The sequence below is a fragment of the Balaenoptera physalus genome (genome assembly GCF_965194825.1).
Source record: "Balaenoptera physalus genome assembly, chromosome: 10".
Lineage (NCBI taxonomy): Eukaryota > Metazoa > Chordata > Mammalia > Artiodactyla > Balaenopteridae > Balaenoptera > Balaenoptera physalus.
Window position 1 is genome coordinate 62,373,620 of NC_138889.1, and position 21,699 is coordinate 62,395,318.

The 21,699-nt window shown below is 37.1% G+C and overlaps 1 protein-coding gene across 6 annotated transcripts in view; it reads left to right on the top strand.

Moving 5' to 3' along the window:
• The window catches only part of FCHSD2 (FCH and double SH3 domains 2), a 319,223-nt gene that overhangs the window by 237,239 nt on the left and 60,285 nt on the right, over window positions 1–21,699 (top strand). For 5 of the 6 annotated variants that reach the window (XM_082411263.1, XM_082411261.1, XM_082411262.1 and 2 more), the window contains one exon: window positions 6,936–7,031. In XM_082411263.1, the coding sequence (XP_082267389.1) occupies window positions 6,936–7,031 (96 nt within the window). Of the gene's footprint in view, window positions 1–6,935; window positions 7,032–8,277; window positions 8,350–21,699 lie in introns of all 6 variants that reach the window. The other variant, XM_082411265.1, reaches the window with a different exon arrangement.

The window sequence follows — 21,699 nt, forward strand, 5'->3', positions numbered from 1 at the left end:
GTAGGATAGCTTTAGTATTTAAAAACAAGCACACACACAATAGCAAGTGTTGGCAAGGATGTGGAGAAATTAGAACCCTTGTACAGCGTTTGTAGGAATGTAAAATAGTACAGCCACTGTGGAAGACAGTTCGGTAGTTCCTCAAAAAGTAAGACACAGGGCTTCCCTGGTGGCGCAGTGGTTGGGAGTCTGCCTGCCGGTGCAGGGGACGCGGGTTCGAGCCCTGGTCTGGGAAGATCCCACATGCCGCGGAGCAACTGGGCCCGTGAGCCACAACTGCTGAGCCTGCGCGTCTGGAGCCTGTGCTCCGCAACGGGAGAGGCCGCGATGGTGAGAGGCCCGCGCACCGCGATGAAGAGTGGTCCCCGCTTGCCACAATTAGAGAAAGCCCTCGCACAGAAACGAGGACCCAACGCAGCCATAAATGAATAAATAAATAAATAAAAGAACGTGAATTTCTAAAAAAAAAAAAAAAAAAAAAAAGTAAGACACAGAGTTACCATATGACTCGGCACTTCCACTTTAAGAGAATTGAAAAAAAGTGTTTAAACAAAAATTTGTACAGAAATGTTCCTGGCAGTGTTATTCATAATAGCCAATAAATGTAAACACCCTAAATGTCAATCAACTGATGATTAGATACATAAAACACAGTATATCCATACAATGGAATATTATTTGTTCATAAAAAAGAATGAACTACTGATACATCATACAACATGTATCCCACAGAATAAAATATATAAATAGCTATTACCATATTAAAAGATGTTTTTATGGGCTAGGTTGTGTCCCCCTAAAATTCATATGTTGAAGTCCTAACCTCTGGTTCCTCAGACTGTGACTGTTTTTGGATATAGGGCCTTTAAAGAGGTTATTAAGGTAAAATGAGGTCATATGGACAAGCTCTAATCCAGCATGATTGGTGTCCTTATAAGAGGAGGTTAGAACACAAACAGGCACAGAGGGAAGACCATATGAAGACACCAGGAAAAGATGACCATCTACAAGCCAAGGAAAGAGACCCTCAGAAGAAACCAAACCTGCCAACACCTTGATCTTGGACTTCTAGCCTCCAGAACAGTGAGGAAACAAGTTTATGTTGTTTAAGCCACCTCGTCTGTGATACTTTGTTATGGCAGCCCTAGGAAACTAATACAGATGCTTATACTCACTATTAATCAAAGAAATGGACATTAAAATCACCATGAGATTCTATTCTACACTTATGAGATTGACAAAAACAGACAGGAATGACTGTTGGTGAGAATATGGATTAACAGAAACTCTTACACTGCCCTGAAGGGTACAGATTGATACATCCAATTTTAAAACATTTGACATTATCTAGTCAGTTTAAAGATGCACTTAGCTTATGACCCAGCAGTTCTACTGCTTGGAATATAACCTAGAGAAACTCTGGCACATGGGTGCCAGGAGACTTTTGAAAGAATGTTCATAGCAACTTCCTTTATAAGACTAGAAAAAGCTAGAAATAACCCAGCTGTCCACTGACAGTAAGATGAATAATGGAATACAAGATAGCAATAAAAATGGAAGCTCTGTAGGCACATGCATTAATATGGATGAGATTCACAAATGTAATATTGAGCAAAAAGCAAATTGCACAGCAAGGGCCTACAGTATAGCACAGGGAACTATACTCAGTATCTGTAGTAACCTATAATGGAAAAGAATCTGAAAAAGAATATGTGTGTGTGTGTGTATGGCTAAATCACTTTGCTTTACACTTGAAATTAACACAACATTGTAAATTAGCTGTACTTCAATTTAAAAAAAAAGGAACTTGCAAAAGAATACACATACTAAGATGCCATTTATACAGTGTACAAAATATCCAAGAAAACAGTATCATCTTGAGATACATCATATGTAGTAACACTATTAAAAGGAAAAAAAAAAAAAGAGGAGCTTGGTAAAATTCAGTAGAGTGGTTACATCTAGAGCAGCATGCATTTGCAGAGGGGCAGATATTCCCCAAGGGAGTAAAAATTGCTTCCGGATTTTGAGGGGTGGTTTGCAAAAAAATCTTAGATATTACAGCAGGCCACAGTACATAAACATATATACAGTATATTTGTGGTATTAAAATTTAATCAAAGAGGGAGATTAGGGAAAAAATGTCTTAAAAGAGTCCCTGGATTGGGGAGTGGGAGTGATAACACTTAAAAAACATTTAAAAAAAAAAAAAAGGTTGAGGAACACTCCTTTCGAAGGAAGGTGGGAATGCAATAAGGAGAGGGTATATAGATTTCGACAGTAATAGTAATGTTTTATTTAATCTCAGTGATGGATACAGAGGTGTTCTTTAACAACTGTTTATTGAATGCTACTTTAGACAGAGTCACTCTGCTAGTTGCTGAAGGATACATCAGTAATGAGATTTAAGGCCTGACCTCAGTTGTCACAAGGAATGACAGAGGGGAGCAGGAAGGGACTGGAGGGAAAGATTACAAAGGGGATGAGAAAACTTTTGAGAGTGAGAGATAAGTTCATTATCTTGATTGTGGTGATATTTTTACAGGTGTATAGGTAAGTTAAGACTTATCAAAGTATACACTTTAAATATGTACAGTTTATTGTATGTCAGTTATACTTCAGTAACAGCTTTACAGAGAGAGAGATTGGGCATATATCCCAGAGAAAATGAAAATTTATTTTCACACAGAAACTTGGACACAAATGTAGAGTAGCTTTATTCATAATAGCCAAAAACTGGAAACTGCTTAAATGACCTTCAGTGAGTGAGGGATCAAACACATGGTGGTACTTCCATACTATGGAATACTACTCAGCAATAAAAAGGAGTGAACTGTTGATACATGCAACAAATTGGATGAACTTATAGGAAATTATGCTGAGTGAAAATGGAAATCTCAAAAAGATATATGGTGGGACTTCCCTGGTGGTCCAGTGGTTAAGACTCCGTGCTTCCACTGCAGGGGGCACGGGTTCAATCCCTGGTCAGGGAACTAAGATCCCTCATGCTGTGCCGCATGGCCAAAAAAGAAAAGATATATGGTGCATGATTCCATTATGTAACATTTGCAAAATAACATGTTTATAGAAATAGAGAACAGATTAGCAATTGCAAGGAATTAGGGAAGAGGAAAGTAGAGGGAGCTATTATGGAGTAGCACAAGGGAGTCATGTGGTGATGGTTCAGTTAAGTATCTTGATTGTGATAGTGGTTACATGAAGTTATACATATGATAAAATTGTATAGACCTCTACACATACACCTCCCCAAAATGAGTGCATATATAACTGGTGAAATCTAAATAAACTTTATGCTTTGTACCAGTGTCGATTTCCTGGTTTTGACATTTACTATATTTATGCAAGACGCCGACATTGGGAGGTGCACAGGATCTCTTTGCAACTTCCTTTCAAAATGAATTGTTCGAGAGAGAAGATCAGTAACTAACCCAGTACCTCTAGTGTACAGATCTTGTTTTCTATGTACTTTCTCCTACTCACTTAAAAAAAATAATAATAAAAGTAAATAAATAAGAACAGTGCTTCTTGGGAGAATAGCACTGATTCTAGATCTGGGACATGAAATATTTAAGGTAAATGTTAAATAACTTGTCATAATGGAAAGCAAGGAAACTGTCAAAACTATCAAAAACTACTAGTCCCATCTCAAAGGGACTCAGGATGTGATCTTGCTAGCCAAAGATGGGATAATTTTAGCATCAATAATGATAATAACAGCAGTAGATTAAAACACATAAAATATTTTTAAATCCATGACTTCGTAATAATAATTTATTAAAGCTATAATTGGTCATTCTTTGGAGGTTGCTAGGGAAACGGCTAAATTTGAAAACTAGATAATAAAGGGAAGAGGAAATGTTTATCCTGCCTTATACAAAATGTACCTCAAGGTAACTAAATAATTGACTTGGAAAGTTTTTCTTATGGAAGTATTCCAGCTAATAAATGAAACAGGAATGATAGAATTCCTTGAAAAAGTGATAGAAAAAATAGAAAAATCTCTAGTTTTTGTAACCCCTAATATGTTTAGGCATTTATCATCATAGGTCTGTTCTATTAGTTTCCTACGGCTGCTGTACAAATTACCATAAACTGGATGGCGTAAAATGACCGAAATTTATTCCCTCTGAGTTCTGGAGGCCAAAAGTCAGAAATGAAAGTGTCAGCAAGGCTGCACTCCCTCCAAAGGCTTCAGAGGATAATCAGTTTCTTACCTCTTCCAGCTTCTCATAGTTTCAGACATTTTTTGGTTTGTGGTCACATTACTCCAATCTCTACCTCTGGTCTCATTGGCTCCTCTTCTGTCTGTGTTTTCTTCTGTTTGCCTTTTATAATGACATCACTTATCATTAGATTAAGGGCCCAACCACAGAATCCAGAATGACTTCCTAATCTCAAAATCCTTAACAATTACATCTGCAAAGGGCCTTTTTCCAAATGAGGTAGCATTCACAAGTTCCAGGGATTAGGACATGGACATCTCTTTTGGGGGGCCACCATTCATTCAGCCCACTACAACTGTTAATATCAAAAAGAGACAAGTCAGAGGCAAGCCTCTTCATAGAAGTAAACACCACCTTGTCAAAAAATAAAAATAAAACAAAAACCTAAATGCAAAGAAGCATCAATTTACAGGACACACAAGAAACAGAATACGGCGAGAATGGAGTCAACAAAACTCAGACTGTGGGAAACTCTACAAAACAAAAACTCAGTTTCTTCAACAAACAAATTGCAGGGGGATGGAGGTAAGGGAGATGGAGGAAGAAACCTATATATGAAAACAAACCTAAGCAACATCATCCATTTGCACTGTGGGAACCTTACTGTGATCCCGATTTGAAAAACTTTTTAAAATATGAAACAGAAATTTGAACACTTACTGGTTGTTTTATAATATTTTTTGTAAATTTTAATATGGATATATTTTTTAAAGTCTTTGTCTTTTAGACATTACACTGAAATATTTATAGATGAAATGATATGTCTAGGACGTGCCTCAACAGAATTGGGGGAGGGGAGGAGCAGGTAGGTTTATAGATGAAACAAGAATTTGTGTTTTTGGAAGTTGGGTGGTAGGTACATGGGGATACATTATTCTGTTCTCTCTACTTTGAAATGTTCCGTAACAAAAAATTAAAAATTTAAAAAGGTTGATACTTCCCCCTTGAAAGAAAGAAAAAGAGGAAAGAAAGAAAGAAAAGGAAGTTTGGTTTGTGGTGCTTGAGAGGATAGGTTTAGCAACTAGAAGGATGATCCTCTTAGCTTTTTTCTGCATGGTGACTAGTGAGGCTGTGTCTCAGGGCTGTGTCAAGAGCTTTCACAGGGGACTTCCCTGGTGGCGCAGTCCTGTGTTCAATCCCTGGTCCTGGAAGATCCCACATGATGCGGAGCAACTAAGCTACAACTACTGAAGCCCACGCACCCTAGAGCCCGCGTGCTGCAACTACTGAGCCCGTGTGCTGCAACTACTGAAGCCCGCGGGCCTAGAGCCCTTGCTCCGCAACAAGAGAAACTACCTCAATGAGAAGCCCACACACCGCAACGAAGAGTAGACCCCACTCTCCACAACTAGAGAAAGCCCACGTGCAGCAACGAAGACCCAACACAACCAACCAACCAACCAATAAATAAATAATTTTAAAAAGAAAAAAAAAAAGAGCTTTCACAGCTACTCTAGCTTAAAACTGGAATCCAGGAAAAGAAAAAAACCCATTTCCCTTTTTTCAACCACTCCTTCCTCCATCCCACCCCTTCAGTCTGGATTAAATAGCACCATCTTTTGTGCTCTCCTAGTACCTTCTACATACTTTGATAGTGTATTTTAATTGTGTAATCTGTTTAGTTCTCCCAGTTTCTAGATTATAAGTTCCTTGAAGATATTGACTTTATTCATATTTATTCCTCTGTGTATTCCCCCTCTCTGCTGCATTTAACATTAGGCCTGATAAGCTCTCTCAGTAAATGGTTGTTGAATGGGGGTGGGGGTGCAGAGGAGCAATAGAGAATTGGGTTGTGCTGGTAAATAAAATGCAGAATATACCTCCTACTTTCTCCATCTCCTGAATGAATTCTTTTCCCAGGACTACTAAAGTATAGCCACAGAGCTGCTTTAAACTTTTCTTCCTTCTTCTGCCCATCCTCTGGCAGAGGTGCTAATGAGCTGTTATATACTACAAATGAAAGAAGAGTCAAGGGTAAGCAGTGTAGCAAAATAGAAAATGGGTTTCTGCACAAGCAAATGTTGCTGATTTCCACTCTTTCCCAGAGTATATAATACAATGAATTCTTTTTAGATGACTGTCTTTCTGTGCTATTTGTTTTGTTACTTTATGTGTATTAGAATTCCCCTTCTCTATAAATTCCTTTCTAGTCTGTCTGCTTGGTATGCTTTAAGATGGTAATTAGAATACAACCTCCTTAAAAAGGTGGCAAGAAGTACTAGAAAAATACTATTTTGTGTTATGTATAAGGTTATTTGGCAGTTTCCTAGTAGATGGCAATCTCCATAAAGCAAACTTTAAGAGGCCTACAAAACTTTAGAACTGGGAGAGACCTGACAAACTAATGTGCTTCCCTATTTGCACCTACCCCCCATTCAAAAGAATAACATTTTGTGTAATAGCCATCTTTTTGCAGTCTTAAAATAGTACATATTGTCTAGTCCCCAAATCTGGGCTAGTTTCTAAACTAGTACTTTCCATACTTAGATTCTTGAGAAAATGGGGCACAAGGATAACAACTATTATCTAAAATGAAAAAAAAAAATTGTAATTATAATTTCTTTTTGACCACGTAGTACTGGATGATTGCTCATTTTTAGAAAACAGCAGAATAAAGCTTAAACTTTAAAACACAATTATTGAACATTTTAACCTTATTAAAGACTTAAAGATATTTTATTTTCTCTTTAGGTGGTACGAGACTATAATCTTCAGCTGTTTTTACAAGAGAATGCTGTATTTCACAAACCCCAGCCCTTCCAGTTCCAGCCTTGTGACAGTGATACTGTAAGGGAATTCCAGATTTTCATTTCATTTGTCTTTAAGCTATGTTTGTTCTTAAATAACTACTATCCTTGGAATAGACAGATAAAAACTGAGTGTATCTCAATATTATAACAAAACTGTGAGGATGCAGAGAAACTGTGACATTTCTTCTTTCTAAAATGTGACTAACACGCCCAGTATCTTTATGCTAACAACTTTCTGCTTAATAAGGTTAAATCATAAAACAAGTTACTGGAAATCTGAAAACTTAACTGAGGGAAAAAGAAAAAAATATTCAATAAATTTTTTTCAATTCAAATGTAAATTACATACTTTCTATTCATGAAATTCTTCACATGCATACCCTTCCAAAGAAACCAGTGGTTAAGTTTTAACCAGAATAGAATTAATAAATAGAATAATGAATATATGCATACAAATATTTTTACTGGTTTTATTAAAAATTATAGACCCTTTATAATTCCTTTCAGATTTCTTAGAATGTTAAAGTATTAACACGAATGCCAAATTGGCAGTGTTTAAAAAACAATCATTAATCATACATTTTTATCCTTGAGTTTACTCTATGAAAAATGATAGCCATTTTTTAATTAAAGAAAAAGAACCAGAATACTAATTTAATAACATTTTTTAAAAGGTATTTAACTTCTACAAGGTGAGAAAACACATGTTGGCATATCTAGCACATTCTCTCAATGCAGGCAAGCCAAGAGGGAAGTCAAGTTGTATTGGTAAAGTCTTGGTAAACCTAGAATCAAAACCAGGGGAGTTTATGATATCAGAGTTTAATGGTATCAGTTTAATAGAAACCTTTGCTGGAGATATCTTCATTACTTTTCCTACTAAATTTTAAGTAGCCCTGTTAGTGGCTATATAAAGAAATGTAGGGAATCAGCATTTCCCTCTAGATTATTAACCCTTGCCCTTTATAGTAGCGCCTTTTTTTATCGATCAGCTTTTGCTTAATGACTCGGAGACATTGTCCTGAGGATACAGGGTATGGACAAGTTTGCCAAGCTTGACTTAAAATTGCGACTAATTTGAGATTATTTTATCTTTGCCCATTTTCCTCAGGAAAATCAGAATAGTAGTGACTCTCATCTCACTCATCCAAAGCCCAATGACAACCTGAAATCCTTCATTGTTTCTGAACACTGTGCTAAATGTTCTTAGCTGTGTGTCCCTGTTTGCCTTAAAATTCTAACTGTATGCTGTTTTCTGTCCTTGTGCAATCTGTACTGGGCAGAGTTTAAAAGCTGCCCAACTGGTGGATATTGAGCTCTCCCCTGTCAGTGCTCTGAGAATGACCATAGCTGAGGTATATGGGGGTGTGGGTCAAGGGTGGGAGGGATGGGGTGCGTGGGTTTGCATGCTGATGAAGGGTGGGACCTGGTATTGGAATGAAAGTTATAAATATATGTGTAAGGGGCTACTGAATGCATAAGCTGGGGCTTTCTGTTTTTCCCTTATAAATTAGGGATTTCTTTTCCTGTTTATAGTGAAAAGATTGAGCTTCTCATTTGTCATCTTGTCTGAAGCACCTTAGTTTTCCTCAACAGGAGTGCTGGAAAGAACCTTAGAGCTAACTTGCCTTTATTAAAGAGGAAACTGAAGCCTAGAAAGGAAAAGAGACTTGTCCAGAGTCATACAGTGAATTAATGACATATTAATGTCTTGATTGCAGTTTAATGTTCTTTCCACATGCTACTCTGTTTTCTAAGAAGAAATGTTCAGCACTTGGGGAGCAGTTAATTTTTTCATAATGGAAAAAGATAAATGCTCACACATTTGTAAAAATCATCCCAGATTGTCAACCATGGAAAAAGTCTTTAGAATAATCATTTTGAAAATGTTTTTCCCTGTAAAATTTGTTGTATGTACTTTTTGTTTTGTTGTAGATTAAGTATTCTTACTGCTCACAAAGAATAAAATCCCAAATAATTGTTTTTACTCAGTATGGACTAGTACTGTTCTTTCATATGAGAATGGAACCATTGTTTACTTGCTTTTCTGGTTTCCTCTTGGAAAAGCCTGTCATGGAGAGTGCCAGTCAGTGCCCCATTAACTTACTCCTCCTGCTGGGTAAATGCAGGGCATGTAGGAAGCACTAATTGCCACTATCTTCTGTCGTATTTCTGAAATTGCTATTGTTCCTATCCTATTTTGGAGCATATTTTAATTCAACAGACACTGGGTCCCTACTGCATCTGAGTGCCAATCGTTCAGATAGAGGCTGAGGATAGCTATTACATGTTAAGAGCCTGGACTAGATGAGCTCACTGACATGTACACAAATAAGTAAAATATAATGAGGCAAGTGCTGTATATGATAGAGTGCTCCTGCTGTCCATTGATGGGTACAGTTAATGCATCCTGATGTAGTATAATTTTTTTACAAATTTTTTGAGGCATATTTACATATCATATAATTCACCCATTTCAAGTATATGATTCACTGATTTTTAGTAAATTGACCAAATTGTACAACCATCATCACAAGTAAGTTTTAGAACATTTTCATGACCCCAGTAAGATCCCTCGCGTCCGTTTACTGTTAATCCCTATTCCCATCCCCTGCCCAGGCAACCTCTAATCTATTTTCTTTCTCTATAGGTTTCCGTTTTCTAGAAATTTCATATAAATTGAATCATACAATATGTGGTCTCTTATGTCTTGCTTCTTTCACTTAGCATGTTTTTGAGGTTCATCTATGTCTTAGAATGTATCAATAGTTTGTACCTTTTTAATTACTGAATAGTGTTATGAATATACCACATTTTGTTTATCTGTTCATCAGTGATAGGCATTTAGGTTGTTACCCACTTTTGGCTGTTATCAATAATGCCGATATTAACATTTGTGTACAAGTCTTTGTATGAATATGTTTTCAGTACTCTTGAGTTGCTGAGTCTTATGGTAAATTTGTTTCACTTTTTAAGAAATTGACAAACTTTTCCAAAGTGGCTTCCATTTTGTGTTTCTACTACCTTTGTATGTATATGGGTTCTTGTTTCTCCACATCTTCACTTCCATTTGTTATTGTCTCTCTATCTCTTTGCTTATAGCCATCCTAGAGGATGTGAAATGGTATCTCATTGTGGTTTTGATTTGCATTAACCTAATGACTGATGATGTTGAGTTTCTTCTAATGAGCTTATTAGTGATTCATATATTTACTTTGGTAAAATGTCTATTCATATCTTTTGTCTTTTTTAATCAGATTGTTTGTCTTCTTAGTATGGATTAGATCTTGAAGATGAATTGAAATTTACTTTGCAGTGATTGAAAAACAACATGCCAGGAAGTGAAAATAACAATTGAAAATAATAGGTGAAATTCACTGAAGATTTGTTTCATGCTAGATATTTTTCTGATTGCATTGCCTGTATTAACTCATTTAGTCCTCTCAACAATCCCATATTTTAGGTTCTCTTTTTAATACTCATTTTATAGTCGAGGAAACTATGGTTAAGAAATTTGCTCAAGATCACTCAGCTAGTAAATGTTGGAGCCAGAAAAGCTTGAAAGTGCATTACCTGTATTTGAAATAGCAAGTAGGTTTGGTATGGTGAAGGTGTTGAACAACACCATAAATGTAGGTTGCAACCAGATTTTGTGTTTGAGCTTTACATATGGTAGTATATGGAGAACTATGGAATGTTTTCAAGTAGGACAGTCATATGGTAATTGCAGATGGATTCCCCCTGCAGGACAGTATTGTTCCTTAATTTTATTTTGGATTTTATAATTTATATTAGGAACTTTGAACTCCTTATGGATTTAATACATTTTTTATTCACTCAATAGATATTTATTGTGTATAATTTGTATATACCCTTGCCTTATATAGAGATGAGTAGTCAATAAATATTTGATCTAGATTTAGGTAAGATGCATTCAGGAAAGCCATAGGACTTTTAAAGTCACCACCATGATTAAAGGTAACTTATTTTCTTCTGAAGGTTTTTGTATATTATCTTAACATTTTTTTAAAAAACTTTTTAATATAACCCATTTCAAATTCCAGTATTTTCCCTACAAAAGTCAAAAATGTCCAGTTGAAAACATACAGTCACAGTATTACCACTGGAATTTTTTTTTTTTTTTTTTTTTTTTTATTTACTTATGGCTGTGTTGGGTCTTCGTTTCTGTGCGAGGGCTTTCTCTAGTTGTGGCAAGCGGGGGCCACTCTTCATCGCGGTGCGCGGGCCTCTCACTATCGCGGCCTCTCTTGTTGCGGAGCACAGGCTCCAGACGCGCAGGCTCAGCAGTTGTGGCTCACGGGCCCATTTGCTCCGCGGCATGTGGGATCTTCCCAGACCAGGGCTCGAACCCGTGTCCCCTGCATTAGCAGGCAGATTCTCAACCACTGCGCCACCAGGGAAGCCCTACCACTGGAATTTAATTAAGGGTTGAAATTATTGCACTTCTTGTTTTTTTGGCTTATCATTTTTTGTCTGCTGGTAAATCAAAATTCCTTTTCATTTTATTTTAATATATGATTATTTTGAGTCATGTTTTAAAATGGTATACCAAAAGGAACTGGCCAAAATGATTTTATAAGGTCACAATTCTCTATTCTGTACAGCCACAGAATTAAATTAGGAATCTTAGTTTAACCATAAGATGGTTACAAGTGACAGTGATCAGTGGCAAGTTTCATCTGATGTAGTAATTTAGTAGCTGGCTCATGGTTAATACTGAAATATTTCCATGTCTCTATTTCCATATAGAGTTACTGATTTCTAAAGTATCCTTTCTTTATTCTTCTTTATATCTTCTGGTATCAGATGATACCAGAAAGTCAAAAATCTTTCTAGAAATAGTAAAGTTCACGTTTCTTCACTGAAATGAAAGTTTTTAATACAAGATTGTTCTGAGAAGGATATGGAATGTAGCCTAAAATTTTTTTTTAATAATTTAAAAAATTTTATTTTTTTGGCTGCGTTGGGTCTTCGTCTCTGCGCGCAGGCTTTCTCTAGTTGCAGCAAGCGGGGGCTACTCTTCGTTGCAGTGCACGGGCTTCGCATTGGGGTGGCTTCTCGTTGCAGAGCACAGGCTCTAGGCATGCAGGCTTCAGTAGTTGTGGCACGTGGGCTCAGTAGTTGTGGCTCGCAGGCTCTAGAGTGCAGGCTCAGTGGTTGTGGCGCATGGGCTTAGTTGTTCCGTGGCATGTGGGATCTTCCCGGACCAGGGCTCAAACCCGCATCCCCTGCATTGGCAGGCAGATTCTTAACCACTGCACCACCAAGGAAGCCTGTAGCCTAAAATTTTTATTCCCCCCCCCAAAAAGGATATTCTATGAGAGAGAATTTATTTATTTATTTATTTTAATATTTATTTATTTGGCTGTGCCAGGTCTTCGTTGCCGCATGTGGGATCCTCGTTGTGGCATGTGGGATCTTTTTTAGTTGCAGCATGAGGGCTCTTAGTTGCGGCATGCGGGATCTAGTTCCCTGACCAGGGATGGAACCCAGGCCCCCTGCATTGGGAGCGTGGGGTCTTAACCACTGGACCACCAGGGAAGTCCCAATGAGAGAATTTACATTTATCAGGCTCTCTATGTTGAAGAGTGATTCAGCTGTCACATGGGTCATACTTGTATTAGACATTCAAACAGGTGTTGTACAATGAGAAATCATGGGCTTTGGAGTCAAATCCTGGCTGTGCTATGTGCTAGCTGTGTTTATTTTTTTATTTTTATTTTTTTATTTACTTATTTTTTAAAACATCTTTATTGGAGTATAATTGCTTTACAATGGTGTGTTAGTTTCTGCTTTATAACAAAGTGAATCAGCTATACATATACATATATCCCCATATCTCTTCCCTCTTGCGTCTCCCTCCCTCCCACCCTCCCTATCCCACCCCTCTAGGTGGTCACAAAGCACCGAGCTCATCTCCCTGTGCTATGCGGCTGCTTCCCACTAGCTATCTGTTTTACATTTGGTAGTATATATAAGTCCATGCCACTCTCTCACTTCGTCCCAGCTTACCCTTCCCCCTCCCCACGTCCTCAAGTCCATTCTCTAGTAGGTCTGCCGTCTTTATTCCCGTCCTGCCCCTAGGTTCTTCATAAACACATGAAAGAATGCTCAACATCATTAATCATTAGAGAAATGCAAACCAAAACTACAGTGAGGTATCACCTCACACCAGTCAGAATGGCCATCATCAAAAAATCTACAAACAATAAATGCTGGCGAGGGTGTGGGGAAGAGGGAACCCTCTTGCACTGTTGGTGGGAATGTAAATTGATACAGCCACTATGGAGAACAGTATGGAGGTTCCTTAAAAAACTAAAAATAGAACTACCATATGACCCAGCAATCCCACTACTGGGCATATACCCTGAGAAAACCATAATTCAAAAAGAGACATGTACCACAATGTTCATTGCAGCACTATTTACAATAGCCAGGACATGGAAGCAACCTAAGTGTCCATCGACAGATGAATGGATAAAGAAGATGTGGCACATATGTACAATGGAATATTACTCAGCCATAAAAGGAAGCGAAATTGAGTTATTTGTAGTGAGGTGGATGGACCTAGGGTCTGTCACACAGAGTGAAGTAAGTCAGAAAGAGAAAAACAAATACCGTATGCTAACACATATATATGGAATTTTAAAAAAAGAGGTTATGTGTTTATTTTTATTTACATATTTATATATATTTAACCTCTCTGATTCAGCTTCCTTGTATGAAATGACTATACTTTATTGAGTTTGAAAATTAAACTTGACTCAGTGCCTGGCACATAGTAGATAGAAAATAAATGTTGACAGCCTTTTTTTTTTTTTTTCTATCCACAAGACAGGCATATTTCATTTTTTTTTAGGTTGTGCCACTAATTACTATAAGAAATACTAACATATCAAATATAGAAGACATTACCAAGATTATAAAATATTGCAGTCATGGCCCCCAGTTCTCAACTCCCTTACTGAGTCTATCACTGAAAGTCCCTTGGGACTTCTGCTCTCCTGTTTTATTCTACAAGGCATAACTCACCAACCTCTCACCAATTTTTAAGGCTAAAAGGCAATCTGTGTGTAATAAAGAGTAGCCAATAGCTAACGATTAGTGTCCATTCTTATTCTTCTTATAAGTACATGACTTGCCTTGCTCAGCACCTCTCTGCCCTGCATACATCTCAGTGTGTCTCCCTTCCATTACCAGAACTAGTGATGTGTACCCTTAGGGAGCATTTCCTCACATCCTATGAAAAAGGACAAGGTCAACCTGGGATGGGAAATAATACGAGAAACATGCACGTCCACAAAACTTAGATAAGTATGACCTATACAAGCAGGAAAAACTTAAGGAAACGTTTCCCTCAGACTTCCTGGTGGGGATGAGAAGACCTTTTCCTCTTTACCTTCTCTGAACTGCAAATAATAAGATCTTCACAGATAATGATAAGAGAAAAGAGCTGACAAATTTCCAACATATGATCTTTTCCTGTTATTTGAACTGCTAGTTCTGATGTTTAATTCTGCCTTCTATAGATTAACAGTTATATTAAGAAGACCACTTGCTGTAATTAGGATTTTGCACATTACAGTTTCATTTACGTGGGGCATTTTATGCATTTATTTAAAAATAAGTATTTAGCAAAAATGCCCTTGTCTATAAAAGACTACATGGAGTCAATGTATCATGCAGAGAATTTACCTGAAAATTCTCATTGTTACAAGTGGCTCTTTCTGTTGATGGGAATCTTATATTGCATATAGCATTGGCTCATCATCATGAAAGCATTGTGATAGAGAATTTATGAAAAATCCTCCTGATGGGTAAATAGGTACCATCATTCTGTACATATACTGGCAACAGTATCCAAAAATGAAAGACCCTGATTATAGACATGACTGTCACTTTCTAGAATCAGCAGTACCTACAGTCAAGTGTTCAAAAGGGTCTGTCCTAAGTTCTTCAGCCTTTCAAAAAGGACTTACTTTTCATAGAAAACTTACCATCTATATAATAGATCTTTCTCCCAGTCTGGTGCCTTTTCTAGCCATTGAGAGGAATCCAGAGCATTCCATAGATGCCTTGGTAATGTACTGACATGCAAGGATCCTGGAAGTTCACTTTTTTTTTTTAATATACCTTGTGATTATAGCTCTTAAAGCAAAGTCTCTGTTAGAGCTACCAAACTAAAGGTATACTCCTCTTGAGGTTGTTCCATCCAGTCATGCCTCTACATACGTCTAGAGAGTACCAGACACAAGGTTTTTTTGTAATCTTTTGTTTTCATGTCAGGGACATATTCTCCTTTCAGATTTACCTTTGGTTTTCTAAGCCAAGACAAGAGAAGGGTATGCCTTTTTCAGAGTTCTCATTAGTTCCTCAGCCCAGCCTTACTGTAATTGTATATCCTCTTCCTCAGTTGTCCAAGGTTTTCCAGAAATGTTCAAAAGCTCAAGCAACATTAATTGTCTTCCAGTTTACTCCCCTGAGAGACAAGGCACACTCAACTCAGTTATCCGGATGAGTTGCCAGTTCTCTTCTAAGTGAAAGTGCTGCTATCCAAGCATAGTTAAATCAGAATAAGTTAAATTATGTCTCATAAGGAACACTTCTACACTTCTCTCTACAAAATATGTGACTTAAAGATCCACGGTCTCGGACTTCCCTGGTGGTCCAGTGGTAGAGACTCCGCACTTCCACTGCAAGGGGCACGGATTCGATCCCTGGTTGGGAAAGTTCCACATACTGTGCAGTGTGGCAAAAAAAAAAAAAAAAAAAAAGATCCACAATCTCCTATCAAAAACTTTCAGTCAGTGTGTCTCAAAATTTGGAATCTTTCAGGTTTTAGAAAGGTAATCCATCTGTCATATACTGTGTAACACCCTGAGCAGGGTGTGTGGAAGTACTCAGTGATCAAACACAGTATTTTTGCAATAAAACATTTGAATATTCACATCAATGAAATAAATAAAAACTATAAATAACCTCTCTTTAGTTCAAGTCAAATTTTAGTTCCAAACTTAGCAAAAAGAAAAAGAAAAAAAACAACGATTTTCAGAGCGTTTTGGATTTCAAAATTACAGGACTGTGAACTTGTATAAACATGAGTGCTAAGAATACAATAGCCTACGAAGATCCAGATGCTTTTTACTTGAAGAGGTCCTTCTGAGAACAAATAATAATTAACTTTCTTAACATAATTAACAGTGTAGTATTAAATTTCATAAAGAATAAGTTGGATCAAATATTTAGCACAATACATCTCTTATCTACCAGTAAACAAGTAGTACAGATCCCTTGAATGAGGGTTAATAAGATTGTTCCTGGCATACGATATTAGCATGACAACCCTAACATTATCTTTCTTGAAAATGGGTTGGAATGCTAGTATTTTACTCTGTTAGTGGTTTTCATTCATCATACATGACCATCTCTTTTTCTCTCTTTCAAATGGTTATATTTTGGTTACAGACTTGAAAAATAATGACTATGTTTCTTGTGTGAAAATCAGCTTTTCTATCCCTACTCACTTTGTCCTTCTGTGTGCAGGCTCAGATATCTGTCTGAACCTTCTATGCCCTTATGCTAACCTTAAAATGAACTGAAATCATATCTTTGTCTAAGGACAAAACAGTTAAGATGACTTAAAGACTAATATATCAAGAATATATTGGAATGAGCGGGAATTCCCTGATGGTCCAGCGGTTAGGACTCCTCACTTTCACTGCCAAGGGCCTGGGTTCAGTCCCTGGTCAGGGAATTAAGATCTCGCAAGCTGCGCAGCCAAAAAAAAAAAAAACACTCTGTAGTGTAGTTCTTTAAAGTTATTTAATAACTGTAAATTTTGAAAAGACTGTATTTTAATATTACTTTCTAAAAAGATTGGTAATTTTTAAAAACAACATTGCTAGGCTCTGAAAGCCTTCCTAAACTCTTGAAAGAGTTTGGCTTTTGTTTTTCTAAAAACAAAATTAAATCAAAAGATGTCTTTTCTTTTCTTTTTTTTTGGCTGCACCATACAGCTTTCAGCATCTTAGCTCTCCGCCCGCCTGACCAGGGATGGAACCCATGCCCCCTGCAGTGGAAGTGCGGAGTCCTAACCACTGGACCACGAGGGAAGTCCCTAAATCAAAAGATGTCTTGACATTTAAGTAAAAGCCTAGACAAAATTTCATTGAAAAGAGATTTGTATTTTAGCAATGTCTTTTTCAATATTACTATCTCTATCTATGTTATCAATATTGGCGTTAGATAAATAGAATAATTAATGAGACAGTATGGTCATATAAAAATAGCAAGGAATCTCGAGAGGTCTCAATACAAGCTCTAGATCCAGCACTTACTGGCTAAGTGGCTTCAGAAAGGCACATACCTTTTTTGGGCCTAGATTTCCATACCTATAAATTGAGAAGAGTCCCTATTAGTATTGTTTTGAGAACTAAATGTATGTAAAACAGCACAGAGCTTAAATAGTCAATAAATGATACCCCTTTTTAAAATTAACATAGCTTTATAGTTTTCTAATTATAAAAAATGTTTTCACCTAAACCCTCACTGTTCAGAGGTAACCACTGGTAATAATTTGGTCAATATCCTTCTGAACATCTCTCTGCAGGTACCTACTTACATAGATGCGGATACACAACTTTATATAAGTAGATTTAAAATAGACTTGAATTTAAGCTTTTTTTTCTCATTCAGTAGTATATCATAGATATCTAATATTTGCATTATCTATACTCCCTAACCATCTCAGAAATTTGACATCCTGACCTCCCATCAAGTGGTTTGTCTTTATGTTTTTCATCTCCAGTACCTCCTAAAATTATGTCATGAATTTAAAATTCCAAGTAAATTAAAAATATGTTTTAAGAATATTTTTATCATTTTTACAGAGGCTCTTCTGTTCTTGAGTTAGGCGAGGCTCTCAGATAATGCTGAAAAGAAATTTGGAGCTCAGAGCAGTAGCAGTAGAATAGCAAAATTTCTGGGTCTCTTATCCAGAGAAACACACTGTTCCCTCTGCTTACAGCCAATGCATGAGCCTGTTTGTTCTCTTAAAATTAATTTCAGCACTGGTAAGGATCTGAGATTTCATCTCATCTTCAGATGTCTTGATTTTCAATTGAGAAAGCTGAGACCCAGAGAGGAAATTAAGTACATTAGCCAGGATGACACAGCTAGGTTTCTTTGGGAAGTAAATATTATATACGTACAATGTAAATGTATTTGAGGAGTAAATGTACTTCATTTTTAAATTTTTTTTTTTAATTAATTTATTTATTTATTTTTGGCTGTGTTGGGTCTCCGTTTCTGCACAAGGGCTTTCTCTAGTTGTGGCGAGCGGGGGCCACTCTTCATCGCGGTGCGCGGGCCTCTCACTATCGCGGCCTCTCTTGTTGCAGAGCACAGGATCCAGACGCGCAGGCTCAGTAGTTGTGGCTCACGGGCCCATTTGCTCCGTGGCATGTGGGATCTTCCCAGACCAGGGCTCGAACCCGTGTCCCCTGCATTGGCAGGCAGATTCTCAACCACTGCGCCACCAGGGAAGCCCCTGTACTTCATTTCTAAAGGCTACTCTTTTTTTTTAACATCTTTATTGGAGTATAATTGCTTTACAATGGTGTGTTAGTTTCTGCTTTATAACAAAGTGAATGAGTTATACATATACATATGTCCCGATATCTCTTCCCTCTTGCGTCTCCCTCCCTCCCACCATCCCTATTCCACCCCTCTAGGTGGTCACAAAGCACCAAGCTGATCTCCCTGTGCTATGCGGCTGCTTCCCACTAGCTATCTCTTTTACGTTTGGTAGTGTATATATGCCATGCCACTCTCTCACTTTGTCCCAGCTTACCCTTCCCCCTCCCCATATCCTCAAGTCCATTCTCTAGTAGGTCTGTGTCTTTATTCCCATCTTGCCCCTAGGTTCTTCATGACCATTTTTTTTTCTTTAGATTCCATATACATGTGTTAGCATACGGTGTTTGTTTTTCTCTTTCTGACTTATTTCACTCTGTATGACAGACTCTAGGTCCATCCACCTCACTACAAATAACTCAATTTCATTTCTTTTTATGGCTGAGTAATATTCCGTTGTATATATGTGCCACATCTTCTTTATCCATTCATCTGTCGATGGACACTTAGGTTGCTTCCATGTCCTGGCTATTGTAAATAGTGCTGCAATGAACATTGTGGTACATGTCTCTTTTTGAATTATGGTTTTCTTAGGGTATATGCCCAGTAGTGGGATTGCTGGGTCATATGGTAGTTCTATTTTTAGTTTTTTAAGGAACCTCCATACTGTTCTCCATAGTGGCTGTATCAATTTACATTCCCACCAACAGTGCAAGAGGGTTCCCTCTTCTCCACACCCTCTTCAGCATTTATTATTTGTAGATTTTTTGATGATGGCCATTCTGACCGGTGTGGGATGATATCTCATTGTAGTTTTGATTTGCATTTCTCTAATGATTAATGATGTTGAGCATTCTTTCATGTGTTTGTTGGCACTCTGTATATCTTCTTTGGAGAGATGTGTATTTAGGTCTTCTGCCCATTTTTGGATTGGGTTGTTTGTTTTTTTGATATTGAGCTGCATGAGCTGCTTGTAAATTTTGGAGATTAATCCTTTGTCAATTGCTTCATTTGCAAATATTTTCTCCCATTCTGAGGGTTGTCTTTTCATCTTGTTTATGGTTTCCTTTGCTGTGCAAAAGCTTTGAAGTTTCATTAGGTCCCATTTGTTTATTTTTGTTTTTATTTCCATTTCTCTAGGAAGTGGGTCAAAAAGGATCTTGCTGTGATTTCTGTCATAGAGTGTTCTGTCTGTGTTTTCCTCTAAGAGTTTGATAGTGTCTGGCCTTACATTTAGGTCTTTAATCCATTTTGAGTTTATTTTTGTGTATGGTGTTATGGAGTGTTCTAATTTCATTTTTTCTCCACTGTATATTCTTGCCTCCTTTATCAAAGATAAGGTGACCATATGTGTGTGGGTTTATCTCTGGGCTTTCTATCCTGTTCCATTGATGTATATTTCTGTTTTTGTGCCAGTACCATATTGTCTTGATTACTGTAGCTTTGTAGTATAGTCTGAAGTCAGGGAGTGTGATTCCTCCATCTCCGTTTTTCTTCTCAATATTGCTTTGGCTATTCGGGGTCTTTTGTGTTTCCATACAAATTGTGGAATTTTTTGTTCTAGTTCTGTGAAAAATGCCAGTGGTAGTTTGATAGGGATTGCACTGAATCTGTAGATTGCTTTGGGTAATATAGTCATTTTCACAATGTTGATTCTCCCAATCCAAGAACATGGTTTATCTCCCCATCTATTTGTATCATCTTTAATTTCTTTCATCAGTGTCTTATAATTTTCTGCATATAGGTCTTTTGTCTCCTTAGGTAGGTTTATTCCTAGATATTTTATTCTTTTTGTTGCAATGGTAAATGGGAGTATTTTCTTAATTTCACTTTCAGATTTTTCATCATTAGTGTATAGGAATGCAAGAGATTTCTATGCATTAATATTGTATCCTGCTACTTTACCAAATTCATTGATTAGCTCTAGTAGTTTTCTGGTAGCATCTTTAGGATTCTCTATGTATAGTATCATGTCATCTGCAAACAGTGACAGCTTTACTTCTTCTTTTCCAATTTGGATTCCTTTTATTTCTTTTTCTTCTCTGATTGCTGTGGCTAAAACTTCCAAAACTATGTTGAATAATAGTGGTGAGAGTGGGCAACCTTGTCTTGTTCCTGATCTTAGAGGAAATGGTTTCAGTTTTTCACCATTGAGGACGATGTTGGCTGTGGGTTTGTCATATATGGCCTTTATTATGTTGAGGAAAGTTCCCTCTATGCCTACTTTCTGGAGGGTTTTTATCATAAATGGGTGCTGAGTTTTGTTGAAAGCTTTCTCTGCATCTATTGAGGTGATCATATGGTTTTTTTCCTTCAATTTGTTAATATGGTGTATCACATTGATTGATTTGCATATATTGAAGAATCCTTGCATTCCTGGGATAAACTCCACTTGATCATGGTGTATGATCCTTTTAATGTGCTGTTGGATTCTGTTTGCTAGTATTTTGTTGAGGATTTTTGCATCTATGTTCATCGGTGATATTGGCCTGTAGTTTTCTTTCTTTGTGACATCTTTGTCTGGTTTCGGTATCAGGGTGATGGTGGCCTCGTAGAATGAGTTTGGGAGTGTTCCTCCCTCTGATATATTTTGGAAGAGTTTGAGAAGGATAGGTGTTAGCTCTTCTCTAAATGTTTGATAGAATTTGGCTGTGAAACCATCTGGTCCTGGGCTTTTGTTTGTTGGAAGATTTTTAATCACAGTTGCAATTTCAGTGCTTGTGATTGGTCTGTTCATATTTTCTATTTCTTCCCGATTCAGTCTCGGAAGGTTGTGCATTTCTAAGAATTTGTCCATTTCTTCCAGGTTGTCCATTTTATTGGCATAGAGTTGCTTGTAGTAATCTCTCATGATCCTTTGTATTTCTGCAGTGTCAGTTGTTACTTCTCCTTTTTCATTTCTAATTATAATGATTTGAGTCTTCTCCCTTTTTTTCTTGATGAGCGTGGCTAATGGTTTATCAATTTTATCTTCTCAAAGAACCAGCTTTTAGTTTTATTGATCTTTGCTATCGTTTCCTTCATTTCTTTTTCATTTATTTCTGATCTGA